Source organism: Megachile rotundata, chromosome 4 (genome assembly GCF_050947335.1).
Source record: "Megachile rotundata isolate GNS110a chromosome 4, iyMegRotu1, whole genome shotgun sequence".
NCBI classification, from domain to species: domain Eukaryota; kingdom Metazoa; phylum Arthropoda; class Insecta; order Hymenoptera; family Megachilidae; genus Megachile; species Megachile rotundata.
The window spans coordinates 18,077,110-18,091,571 of record NC_134986.1 but is presented as its reverse complement, the minus strand read 5'-3'; the positions used below and the strand labels follow the sequence as shown (position 1 = coordinate 18,091,571).

Below are 14,462 nucleotides of genomic sequence, written 5' to 3'. Positions count from 1 at the left end.
TGGATTGTAATATAAAGTTCCATATGAGACATAACACATAATACATGTTCCACATGTGTTCACATGAGTTGGATTCATTTAAGGACCTACTTTCAAATGTGGTTGCTGAAGATTTCAGTTGTGGATGAAAATTTGGAAAATTGTTCTTTGTCCATTGTCATACAAAGTTTCAGATGTATTCACATGAGTTGTATTCATTTAAATTTTTGATATATTGAACCATACCCTCAAAGCAAATTTCGACGATCTTACAACTTGACTCTTTAATTCTAAGTTAATATAACTTGATCTTTTAGTTAACAGTAACTGTAATGTAAAGTGTACAAGGTCTCGTAGACTCTTCAAGCTGTTCATAGAATCTCCCCATATATTCCCAGATTCTACCCAGATCCATAAACAAAAGGAAACTGTCGACGCAAGTTCAGCTGCCCATGAAAGTTTCCTTTCGTCAAAGGAGTCTCCTAGAGCAAATAACCCTAAACAGCAATTTAAATATAATATACTAAATATAACACCGTTTGTGTCGAATAAAGCTCAGTTAAAATCCACTATACTTCGATTTATCACCATGGTTGAGCAATACATCTTGGACGCAGCCTACAAGATAGCCTAAACCGAAGGCAACGTGGAATTACCGTGTTCGCTAACAAGCGTCTATTACAGCCCCGGGTCCTTAATGGTGCATGCTTAATAAAACATAAATTCTGTTATGGCAACGGAGTATGCCTCACGTGGGACGATGCGAGCCGACAAAAGGAAAGTGCTCGTTCTTTCTTCACCTGATAACACTGTTTTCCTCCATTACAAACAGTCGGGCTAACAACGAGGTATGCTCGCTTACGTAATCGAACGCGTATATTTGTGTACGGTGTGTACGTTCGCGTACGTCGATTGTGCAACGAGGTGTACTTAACAAAGCGATGTTTCCCGAAAGGAACACACGCTCGACAGCGTCGTTACGGTTATTGTTTAAAGATCCGAAGACACGGATACGAACCACCGAGAATCGCTCGACAAACGTTGACACGTTGTCAAAGATTCTCGTACACGCAACTCGCACTGCTGATTTTGCAGGAAATTCTCTTTCGGTGCAGTGTCATCATCCTTACGCAACCGATCGGAGGTGTGAATTGGTGCACGGATCGATTACCAAGCGTTTCTTCGTAAACGACCGTGTTGATCTCGTTTTCCGAACAAATGTCGTAATCCACGTTTTTCCTTATTGCGACGAATCTCCTTGGTGAACTCTCGGACCCATTGGGCAATCAAACTCTTAATACAAATCATCCTCCACTTAAAATTTACTTTCTATTTCTATGATTTTACATAACGTACAATTGAAGTAACATTAAACATAAAAATTGAGGTAACATTAAATATAAAAATTGATGTAGCATTAAACATAAAAATTGAGGTAACATTAAACATAAAAATTGATGTAGCATTAAACATAAAAATTGATGTAGCATTAAACATAAAAATTGATGTAACATTAAAAATAAAAATTGATGTAACATTCATCATAAAAATTGATGTAACATTAAATATAAAACTTGATGCAACATTAAATTCTCGTTAAAGGAGGTCTACAGGCAGATCGATAAAAGAGGATCCGCGAATGGAGGCATTGTCGTTTGGGGCCGAAACTATCGAAATTACGGAGCTGGATGCGAGCCCGTAAATCTCGGCCGTTTCACCGCGAGACGCCGGAGAAAGTGAATAATTAGAAGGCGCCTGAAGGCCTTAAAGGCCTTTAAAGACTAAGCGACGGGACGAGCAGAGTGCGTAACAGCCGTCGATGCACGCAGCCGACTCCTTAATTAAGTGGACCTTGTTAATTCATGCGTATCGCGGCGAAGCTACACGATTTTCTCTCCGTTTGCCCTCTTTGGCAACGGGACGCCAGCCCCTCTTCTACGCGTATCCCGATTTATGTAGGTCCTTCGTTATTATGCCGAGACCGTGCACACATCCTAATTTACAACTCCCTCGATCGATTGTTCCACTTATTAGTTTGACCACGTTATCTACTTTACCGTGTATCTTTTCAGTTTTTAATGAAATTATACTTCGGGAAATTTGAAAGTTTCGATGTCTGCATTTTTATGTAGTTCTACAATTTTCTGGTTTAACCAATTATTTGATATAATTGCATTATTCGTCTTGATAACAAATTTCGAGGCTTTTTACTTTTTAATAAAATTCTATTTTATGAAATTTTCGATGACTGCATTTTTATTCGTGTTTTGAAAGTTTCAGGAGTTCCATGGTAAATTAAGTTGTATAATTTTTATACTTTTGTGCTCATTCTAATTTAGGACTGGTTCAACTAATTATTTGGCGTAACTGTATTATCTATTTTGCTAACAAACTTCGAGGCTGTTTATTTTTTAATGAAATTCAATTTTATGAAATTTTCGATGACTGCATTTTTATTGATGTTTTGAAAGCTTCAGGAGTTCCATGGAAAATTAAGTTGTTCTATAATTTTCATACTTTTGTGCTCATTCTAATTTATGACTGGTTCAACCAATTATTTGGCGTAACTGTATTATCTATTTTGCTAACAAATTTCGAGGCTGTTTATTTTTTAATGAAATTCAATTTTATGAAATTTTCGATGACTGCATTTTTATTGATGTTTTGAAAGCTTCAGGAGTTCCATGGAAAATTAAGTTGTTCTACAATTTTTGTACTTTTATGCTCGTTCTAATTTATGACTGGTTCAACCAATTATTTGACATAACTGCATTATTCACTTTGCTAACGAATTTCGAGGCTTTTTACTTTTTAATGAAATTCAATTTTGTGAAATTTTCGATGACTACATTTTTGTTCACGTTTTAAAAGTTTCAAGAGTTTCATAGAAAATGAAGTTGTTCTACAATTTTTGCACTTTTGTGCTCATTCTAATTTACGTCTGGTTCAACAAATTATTTGATATAACTGCATTATCCATTTTGCTAACAGAGTTTCAGTCTTTTTATTTTTTAATAAAATTTAATTTTGTGAAGCTTGAACTTTATAATGAAATTTAAAAGTTCCTACTTTGCATTTTGATGTGTGCATTTTCATCCACCAATATGTTTTGAAAGTTTCAAAAGAGCCATTGAAAATCAATTTGTTCTACAATTTTCGTTCACCCTTGGCTCCTAATATACAACTCGTTAAACTAATTATATAACATATTGATCGTTCAACTACATTATCAACTTCAATAAAAACTTCAATTTGTTGTTCTGCAATAAAATTCCATTCTTCATATTATTAGTAATAGAAATTGTATTTCCTAGAACAGAAATAACAAATAGTCCATGTACCCACAGTACTTTGCATGTAGTCACCACTTTCATCCGGCATCGCGTTCTGAAAGTTTCAACAGTTCCAGGGAAACAGTAACGACATCGACTAGCAACCGGAAGCAATGTATGCTCATTCTTCGGGAAACGGAGAAAAACTCGCGGAACACCGGTCGCAGCTGTCATAGAAAATCAAGGGAGAGTCTGTTGATCGAGGCCAAACACGGTCATCCATGAAACCGCTTTCTACTTGCGCGTTTCTCGGCATCGTAGTCGCGCGGGCTCGCGTCTTCGCCGTCAGATTCGATAATCGATCGTTTATGCTCGCGTTTCACGCTCCTCGATATTCTACACATCGTCCGAATCACGAACTATGCTCTAAATAGGCTGAGATCGATTCCTAATCAAAACTTTTGTACTTTGCGGAGACTCGGTGACTTGGCGACGCACCTGGTGCGTCTTTGGTTTTGTCAAGATATTATCAAACATAATAAAACTCAAAATTACTTTGTAATACTTTATAGTATATATGAAATTATTATGTGCAGACAACATTGACAATTATATATACTAACAGATTGGGTTAAAAGATAAAATTGAAAGATGGAGGACTCTTGTTCTTAATAAGCTGTATGATACTGTCCGACCATAAATGTCAGCTTTGACTGTGATGGTCAATGTGTTCAAAACACTTTCTTTTCTTGTGAAAAAGGTTGGAGGGTGAATATGGGAGATGTACTACTACAACTTATAAAACCGAAGTACGCACCATGTGCGTCATATAATCAACATAACAAAGAAACAAAAATTTGTATATATTCCTATAAAGAACTTTCAAATGAAAAATATAGATGAGGTCAATACAGTATTAGACGTAAAATTATGAATTTCGATGACTGATTTTTCTATAAAAATCAGTAGCAAAGTATAAAGTATAAATCAACCGATACCTTACTTTCCAGTAAACTCTCGGCTCTGTAAAGAATCGGAACGCTAATCGCGCGGAAATTAATACGGGTTGTAAAGGTTCAGACGCATAAATCTTGTTTGCCGACGAAGGATCCGATGCGGGCAGAAATCGGGCGCCGCGAAATCGGCGGCGGTCCGCTTATCGATCCTCGACGGTGAAAAATTCGGTACGAAGCGTTAAGGATCGTGCGTCGTTCGCGGGGAGAAAGTTTAGAAAGGAACTGTGCCGATCGGCCGTAAATATAAAACAACGGGGAACAAAAAGGAAAAAAGCAGGACGATCGACCGAGAACTGTTTACACATCTTAGTCACGTTCCTCGCGTAGTTACCGTAAAACGGGAGAGGAGCCGACACGACGGAAAGGACGACAGTGACGAGGAGAAATACCGTGTCGATGGGAAAGAAAGGAGCACTGAGTGAATCAAACGCGATTCGATGGTAAAGAGGATGGATAGCGGAGAAGAGCGGAAAAAGAGACGCTTCAGCGGCGTTTCAGCGGGTCGAGAGATATAGGATGCACGCGTTTATCCTCGCTTTCTCGATAATGAGAAAATTGTGAGGTTCGATCGATCTTGTAACACGATCTCGCGATCACAGGGTGTCGATAACGCGCCACGTAGCCCGAGGCAATGGAACGGAAGTGATCGATGGGACCAACGCTGCATTTCCGATCTACACCTCCGATCGTTTTACCACGCTTCCGCCAACACTTTCGACCTTTTAACTCTTTATTGAAAATATCTCGTTCCGGTATTATATTTTGCCGATCGTATAATTTATTCTCTTTCTTACCTTCGTCCGGTTCAGAGGATTCGAGAAGTCCCAGCCCGGGGCGACGAACAGGTACCCGCATTTCGAAATCTTTCTTGTTGCCTGCAACACGAGAACATCACTTTTAATCTCATTTTTTCCTACGTGCTATTTCGAAATCTTTATTATTGTCTGATACACATATATATCATTTTTTTATATGTGCAATTTCGAAATCTTTATTATTGTCTGCTACACAAGTATATCATTTTTAATTTCATTTTTTTTATACGTGCAATTTCGAAATATTTAGTATTGTCTGCTATACAAGTGTATCATTTTTAATTTCATTTTTTTATACGTGCATGCTGCACTGTTGCAGTCATATACATTCATATCTGTATTTAATTTTTACATGTATTTGCACAGGCATTTCTACATGTAATTGTGCATGTATTTATACATGTATTTGTACATGCATTTCTACATGTAATTGTGCATGTATTTATACATGCATTTGTACATGTATTTATACATGCATTTGTACATGTATTTGTACATGTATTTATATATGCATTTATACATGCATTTATACATGCATTTATACATGCATTTATACATGCATTTATACATGCATTTGTACATGTATTTCTACATGCATTTGTACATTTATTTGTACATGTATTTATACATGCATTTGTACATGCATTTATACATGCATTTATACATGCATTTATACATGCATTTATATATGCATTTGTACATGTATTTCTACATGCACTTGTACATGTATTTGTGCATGTATTTATACATGCATTTATACATGCATTTATACATGCATTTAATTTATACATGTATGTGTAAATATATTTAATGTGTACATGTATTTAAATTCATTGCTAAGTATGTACACATGTCACATTCATATATTTCAGTCCACCGTAACATGAGTTATATTTACACTTTGATTATGGCGTAAGATATATTTACGTTCAGATAAATTATAAGACAAACATTTTTATTTCGATGCGCTGATTGCATATTGTGTGGCGATTATATTGATAAATTACCTCTACAGTATAATACACTGCAGCATAAATAATTTATATTTAAATAAATTGTAATATAAGATACATTTACACACAGTAAGGTAAGTTACAATGCATCGTAACACGAGACCGAAGTACATAAAATGAAAGGTGATAAATTTTTTGATCCATTTTCGAACCTTGATTTCGTGTAATTTCGTGTTCCACGCTATTTGCTCCGTGTCCGCCTACAACTTTGAAACCGTGTACGATGTGAAACTACACGTAGAAAGTCCTTGTACTCGATGGAAATAATAACGACGTCGGAAGTTCAATGTAACGTGACGAAACGCATAATATACACACCGAAACAAGTACTTCGAAATCATTCTGGTTTCTCCGAACGAAACGAAGCACGACATAACGAGACAGGATCGTTTCTATCATCGAACGATCCCCATCACAGGTTGTCTATTAAGGAATGCTTATTGTTGCTACTTCGTATATAATTTAATACTGCGACATGCTATACGATACATTCGCGTGCTTACGGACAAAAATACATATTTTGTAATTCACGAGCCGGAAGTTTATAACGAGAAGAATCGTGAAAGTCTTTAATGGGATGGAAAATTCTTTTCCTTCAACCGGTGCACAGTACATATTTCGAATAGCGGATAGAAATGATAAGTACGCAAATATATAATTATATTGTAATATCTAAGACCTGATGATATATCATCAAAGGGTTTTAATACACATCAAACGTATTGCTTATCGTTCTCGTTCGTTTCTACGCTTCGATCTCCGAAGAGTAAAAAAAGAAGCGTAATTATTAAAAAAGTTCGGACGATGCATCGACTCGGCATTCCAGCGAGAACATCGTCGGAATATCAACCACGAAAAGCAATCTCCCGCCGCGTCCACGGAACGAGGCTCTCCATCGCGTCGACCGGCAGCTAATCAAACTTTCCAACAACGCCGCTGCACGCCGGATCCTCTTCAAACTCTATTATTATGTTTAGAAGAAGATTTAGGGGCTACCGGCGGAGGAAGCCCCGGAGAAAGAGTCGGTCGAAATAAAGAAGCATCGTGGCCGCGAGAAACAGACGGAGAAAGGGCGAAAGAGTAGTGGCAGCCATTCAGGTGAAAAGGAAAGGCACGTGAACAGGTACAATATATCCGAAGAATCTTAAATCGGTCATTCATCAAGAGCATCGTGTTTCCTTTGCTACTGTCTGTCCAGTGTATAGATCATTACCTTTTTAACCCCTCCAATCTGTTATTGGCGAGTGTAAGTAACTGTTCCGAGTATTACGCAATCGCGAGAGTTACAAATCGATATCGTAATTATTCTGGAAGTTACCGCAACTGTGGATACTCTTTAATAATCGAAGATTGGGTATTAATGGCAGAACCAGTTTTACGAGAAACCTTTCGATCCTCTGTTTCCCTATTCGACGTTCGGCTCATTGTAATAGCTCTCGCATAATTACACGATACGTTACAAATTACGTTACACGTGTCTGCGTGTGTGCCGCAACGTAACGCGTTACCGGGATCAGGAGATTATACGAGTTCCTCGAGGAGTTCGAAGAGCTGCTACTATCCCCAGATGGAATAACCACAGGAAACGTTCAGCCCGTACGGTTAATGAAAGGGTGTCCCACAATAACCCCCATGTAATTTGAAAACCCCCAATTTGAATAGAACGCGTTCGGATCGTGCTGCGGTACAGGTTTTAAAAACTGCACCGCCGCCCAGAGACGGAAACGAACAAAGAATTGAAAAGACTTTCGTTCTGTTAACGTGCTCTTGTACGAACTCCGACTTGAAACTCGCAAAATCTTGCTATTCAAACGGGAATATGGAAAAATTCTTTGCTAGCATATCTCATGTTTTATGACCTTACTCGTAGTGCCATTAAACTCGACGCTTTGCGATTCGGTATATCGCAGTTGCACGCATGGCGCTTGTAGACGTTGCAGTTGCATGCATTACAGATTCGCGCATTGAAATTTCATATGATTTAATTTGTTGGATTGTAAGTGGACGCGTTGCAATTCCACATCGTGGAAATCTTTGGATTGCAACTCCACGTGATATAATTCGACGCGTCGCAATTCCACGCGATTCAATTAGGCGCGTTACAATTCCATGCGAACAAAATTGGCGAAATGCAATTATGTGCTATCTAATTCGAGGCATTGCAATTCCACGCTATCTAGTTAGGGGCATTGCAATTCCACGTGATCCAATTTGGCGCGTTGCAATTCCACGCTTTGCAATTCGGTGCGCTGCAATTCTACGCGATCAAAATTGGCGAATTGCAATTCCACACTTTCCAATTCGGGGCATCGCAAAATTCCACGCTATCTAATTCGGGGTATTGCAATTCCACGCTATCTAATTTGGAGCACCGCAATTCCACGTGATCCAATTTGGCACGCTGCAATTCCACGCTTTGCAATTCGGTGCGCTGCAATTCCACGCGATCAAAATTGGCGAATAGCAATAGCACGCTTTCCAATTCGGGGTATGGCAATTCCACGCTATCCAATTCGGGACACTGCAATTCCACGCGATCCAATTCGGCGTTGTGCAATTTCACGCTGTACAATTAAGAACATTGCAATTCCACGGGATCAAAATCGGCGCATTGCAATTCTACGCTTTCCAATTCAACGCGTCGCAATTCCATGCAATAAAAATTTTCAAACTATAACTCCATGCTATTCATTTCGGCGCCTTGCAATTCCATGTACTCGAATTCGGCGCAATGCAATTCCACGTTTTCAAAATCGGTGGGCTGCAATTGCGTTACAACTTCTGCACGAGGCAAGTTAATATATTTGCAATTCCATGCAGATGTAAGTCAATAAGTTTGCAATTCCATGCGTTACAACGTCCGCACGATGTAAGACAATAAGTTTGCAATTCCATGCAGGTGTAAGTCAATAAGTTTGCAATTTCATGCGTTACAACGTCCGCACGATGTAAGGCAATAAGTTTGCAATTCCATGCAGATATAAGTCAATAAGTTTGCATTTCCATGCGCTACAACGTCCGCACGATGTAACGCAATAAATTTGCAATTCCATGCAGATGTAAGTCAATAAGTTTGCAATTTCTGCGCGATCCATTTTGCTAGTTTACAATTTGACCCACGGCAATTCTACGCGATCCAATTCGGTGCAGCCATGTATCCAAATGCAGCCATAATTAAAGAAAGGCAAAACCATCACAGTAAAGAATTCCCCAACCATCCCCAAAAGACAAAATCAAGTGTATTCGAAGCGCGACGTTTACCGCGCCTAACGAACCCATCAAAGCAGAAGATTTACTAGGAGATAAATACTTCAGCGAGGTTTCACACTGACGGCAATAATTTGATAGGTGGCAGGAAATTGTTCGGGAAACGACGATCTTTTACCGTATGCCCAACACCGAGCACATTTTTACGCCGTTTCCCCGAACGAACGCCTTCGACAGATCGTTTTCCTTGGAAATATGTTAATGAACTTCTCGCCGACTGTTTCATGGCGCATTAATCTGACGGAACGGAAACAGCTTCCGTCGAGGGAAGTCGAGAGCTGCAGCGGATTCCGAGGCACCGGGAGAGCACTCTCCAAATATTTGAAAAGAAACTCGAGTTCGATATCCCGTGAAACAAAACGATCGAAACGGAGATATACGCGCGTCACTTTCGCTCGTTACGAAAGCTGCATCCGTGGCTTAAGGGAACGAGCGGCGCAGTTTTTCCCTCGTTCGAGACACGAACTTAAACGGGCCTGAAATTACGCTTCATGATCGTCCGATCGTTTCGCGAACGAAAAAGTTTCACCTGCTTTAATGCTCGATGGTCCGAATGGACGTTGATTAACGCGTTGGGTATCGGGGATCGATCGGAAACAGCGTAATTTCATTACGATGCGATCTAATCGGGTTATAATCGAACGACGTACGAGATCGTTTCTACCGTACGAATTTTCCACTTCATCTAATTTTCCAAACGAGCCAGAAGTCGCGACGAAAAATCGCCTAGACACGGCGGTTGAACGTTGACTAAATTTACGAGGGGTATTTCACGGTCGAGGAGCAACAACCACGGAACGGGATAAATGAAATACTTTCCGTGGCAAAGTTTCACCCGGCAAGAAAACGAGGAGAAGGTCCGGCAAGAAAAGTAATACGTCTTCGTTCAGCTGGCTGACGATCATTTTCCAGTGCGTGGCAATCACGAAACGAGGCGATCATCTGGCCGACCGGGGCAAGAACGAGAATTTACTCTGCTTTATGGAGAAATAAAGTCGGTCTACTGCTCGAACAGGCCCGAGAGCGTCTCTTTCTTTACAGAAAATTATGCTGTTCTCCCTTGTACGGGGCTAAACAAAAGATCACGGACACCGGTAAAAAGCCCAGCTGCCTAAACGTGCTCGCAAAAGCGTGCACACAATGGAATGCCATTGTGCACGCCCTTAACGGAAAGCTTCTCTACGATCAGCTAATTTACGCGAATCGAGAGAGCCGTCGAACCGAAGTCGCAGAAAGATAAATGAACGTCTTTCTGCTTATTACTGTCTCGTTCGACTTGGCTGAAATATGTACTGGATACGACATCATTCTGGGATAGGATAATTAGAGGAGAAGACGAGGATCATTGTAAATTTCATTGTAAATAGCAATGGAGGTAGCACTTTCACCCCTTGTATTTTCAAGAGTCTCACTCTCAATCGTGACGCACTCATAGCTCAAATATAAAAAATCTTACTAAAATTCTTAATACTCTTCGACTTAAAATTTAGGTCCAACTACTATTTACATGATTAAAGATCGCTAAGTATAAAATATTCATAACATTTTAATTTTTATTGTTTGTATAGGTTATAGCTGTGAATAGTTCATTTTGATTGACGCACCTTGCAAATAAATTGTATGGCAAGGGGTTAAGTGTGACTATAAGTATCACTGATCTAAGTATCATCTAATTGTCACAACATTTTAATTTTTATTGTTTGTTTATATAGGTTATAGCTGTGAATAGTTCATTTTGATTGACGCACCTTGCAAATAAATTGTATGGCAAGGGGTTAAGTGTGACTATAAGTATCACTGATCTAAGTATCATCTAATTGTCACAACATTTTAATTTTTATTGTTTGTTTATATAGGTTATAGCTGTGAATAGTTCATTTTGATTGACGCACTTTGCAAATAAATTGTATGGCAAGGGGTTGAATATGACTATAAGTATCACTGATCTAAGTATCATCTAATTGTCACAACATTTTAATTTTTATTGTTTGTTTGTACATATAGGTTATAGCTGTGAATAGTTCATTTTGATTGACACACCTTGCAAATAAATTGTATTGCAAGGGGTTAAGTGTGACTATAAGTATCACTGATTTAAGTGTCATCTAATCTTGATACAACCAACTATGAGAGTCAATGATACTACATAGTCTGACCATAAATTAAATACATAATATTTCATTCATAATTTTAATTAATATATTCCATAATATTTTAAAAGTGACATTGTATAAAACATGCCAACAAGTCTCGTGTATTTATTTATTTTAATATATATTCTTTGCCTCTGATACTTGCATATACGAAGAATCTTACAGCACTTAGAAATGAAATCCTCCACAGATCGAACATAAAATAAATGTCAGAAAAGTGAAAGTTTTTCATCAGAAACTATTAATTCGGATAACGACGCTTTTACCATAATGACGCCGGTATTCGAGGAACGCAGTCCAGTTACGGAAGCTGATTAAGATCGTAAATCGACCAAGAAACGATCGAATAAACCGGAAAATTCTGTACCCGAGATAATTTCGAAACTCGCATTATTTTTTCGACGGGTCGATAGTGATCGAGTGTACGCTCTGTTAAACCGCTTTCCGTCCGGGCCTCGTTGATTTCCTGTCGCCGGTCGCGCATCCACAATCGACTTCCGGTCTGACCGGACAAAAGCGTGCGGTCGGAAAACCACCGGGTGAACACGGCTGTCCTGTTCGGCCTTTATTGCGTTTTAGACGAGCACTTGGAAATCGAGAGAGAAAACTCGGAATCAAAGTGGGTTTAATAGAAATAAATGGATATTTGGATCTGATCGGATAACCTGGATTCGGTTTGACACGCTCTCGACGAGCTTGACTAGAAACAGGACCTTGAAATCGTTTATTGAATGTATAAAACGTGACACAGATTCCCAGTTTATGATCCATAACGATAAGACTGGAAACTATGTAGTTCCTTGTTATAATATCGATAACATACGACTTTGTTTTCGCAGGAGTGCGTCTGATAACTATTGTGAAATGTGTTATGGAAAGGACGCGAAGCACTGGAATTGTCACACTATTTTACTTTAAAATGAAGCCTGAAGTCTTTCAAAGTTATATAGCTTTTATAGTTACAACAAAACTTTGTAATTTTATAGTTAGGAATTTAAAAATGATCAAATTTAGGAATTTCTCAGTATGAAACCTCTTCATCGAAACTCGATAACTCAAACGTTATAGCTCTTCCGAGATAGGTATTGTCGATATTTTCAATTGTGAGACACTGTCAATATTTCATTACCGAACAATGCCGAGATGAAATACTGACAATACACATTGTTCATCCGACGCAAAATGTCATTCAAACCAAATGCGATTCTCCGCAGAACGTATCGAAACAATAAAGCCGGTAACAATAAGAAAGTTACACTAATTAATCTCGCGATCGTGGACATAAATCATCCGAATTAGACCGCCTGGGTTTTCTCGCGACGTTAAAAGCGCCAGGGGTCGAAGGCTCGAAATGACCGGGATCAAGCCGATTGCACAATCGGAGACACTCGGCGATCGGCAATAATTGGACAACAGGTTGATCGCCGGAGGGGTCTCAGCTTCCTCGCGGTCGTCCTTGACACGCTTCGACCGAGTCCTTGCCAGTCCTTAAGCTCTAAACGCGACCCAGATGCAGGCCCACTCGCCTCTAATCCCTCTCTCGACTCTAATAAGGTCGATCTGGTGGGCAAACGTACAGTAAACGACGTCGTCGACGTAGGTGCGTCCGGACGGCCGTGGCGAACCTAAAAGGCGGATCGCGAACACGGTGTAACGAGCCACGGACAACCGAGCTACGCTTTATTAAGGCAATTAAAGATCTGCCTCGTTCGCCACCTCGTTAACCAATCAGAGCGTGTCGTGGGCGATGCCCGAGCCAATAAGAAAGTCCCGTTGCACGCATACCTGGCCCGTTTATAACGCACACCGACCACGTACGGACTCCTCTACGGGGAACACAGGAAGCTATCAAACCATTGATGTTAGCGCGGTGAATAAAATAGAGGATTAGGCTTCGACTTTCTGGAGAGTGCTTTGTAGGAGTTCTTTACCCGTAGCGAATTCTCAAATCATAGTTCATGGTTTTACATTGTTAAGTCTTCAAACCTCCGAATGCCTAAGTATAGAAATGTTGAAATTCATTATCGGGCATATTGGGAGACTCTCCCAGACGTCTTCCTCATTTGAAGAGAATAAAGGTACATGCATACAAATTCATTACTACCCCAAACCCTCTAATCCCCATAGTTTACATTCTTACATTGTCAAGTCTTCAAACCTGCGAATGCCTAAGTCTAGAAATCTTGAAATTCATTGCTACCCCAAGCCCTTCTATTCTCATAGTTTATAGTCTCACATTAACAAGTCTCCAAACCTGCAAATGCCTAAGTATAGAAATATTGAAATTCATTATTACCCCAAACCCTCCAATTCCCATAGTTCATACTTTCACAGTAACAAGTCTCCAAACCTGCGAATGCCTAAGTCTAGAAATCGTGAAGTTCATTACTACCCCAAGCCCTTCAATCCTCATAGTTCGTACTCTCACATTAACAAGTCTCCAAACCTACGAATGCCTAAGTCTAGAAATCTTGAAATTCATTATTACCCCAAACCCTCCAATCCCCATAGTTTACATTCTCATATTGTCAAGTCTTCAAACCTGCGAATGCCTAAGTCTAGAAATATTGAAATTCATTACTACACTAAACCCTTTAATCCTCATAGTTCACACTCCCACATTAACAAGTTTATAAACCTGCGAATACCTCAATCTAGAAGACTTGAAATTCATTATTACCCCAAACCCCAAATCCCCGAATTCTCAACTCTCCAACTGTCCTAATCTCCAAGTCTCCAAATTCTCAAATTCTCATAGTCCAAACTCACACGTTCCCAAATCACCAAACCTTCAAATCCTCAAATCCCCAAATCTCAGAGTTCACTACCACCTCAAACCCCAAAATCCTCAAATTCTCAAATCCTCAAATCTCTAAATTTCGAAATCTCCAACTCTTCAAATCTCGAAATCTCGAAATCTTCAAATCCTCAAATCTCCAAATCTCCA

The 14,462-nt window shown here is 39.3% G+C and overlaps 1 protein-coding gene across 5 annotated transcripts in view; it reads right to left on the bottom strand.

Moving 5' to 3' along the window:
* Positions 1-14,462, bottom strand: part of osp (myosin phosphatase Rho interacting protein outspread) — a 220,273-nt gene that overhangs the window by 145,135 nt on the left and 60,676 nt on the right. For all 5 annotated transcript variants that reach the window (XM_076530953.1, XM_003699825.3, XM_012292130.2 and 2 more), the window contains exon 2: positions 5,062-5,142. In XM_076530953.1, coding sequence (XP_076387068.1) covers positions 5,062-5,142 — 81 coding nt within the window. The remainder of the gene's footprint in view (positions 1-5,061; positions 5,143-14,462) is intronic.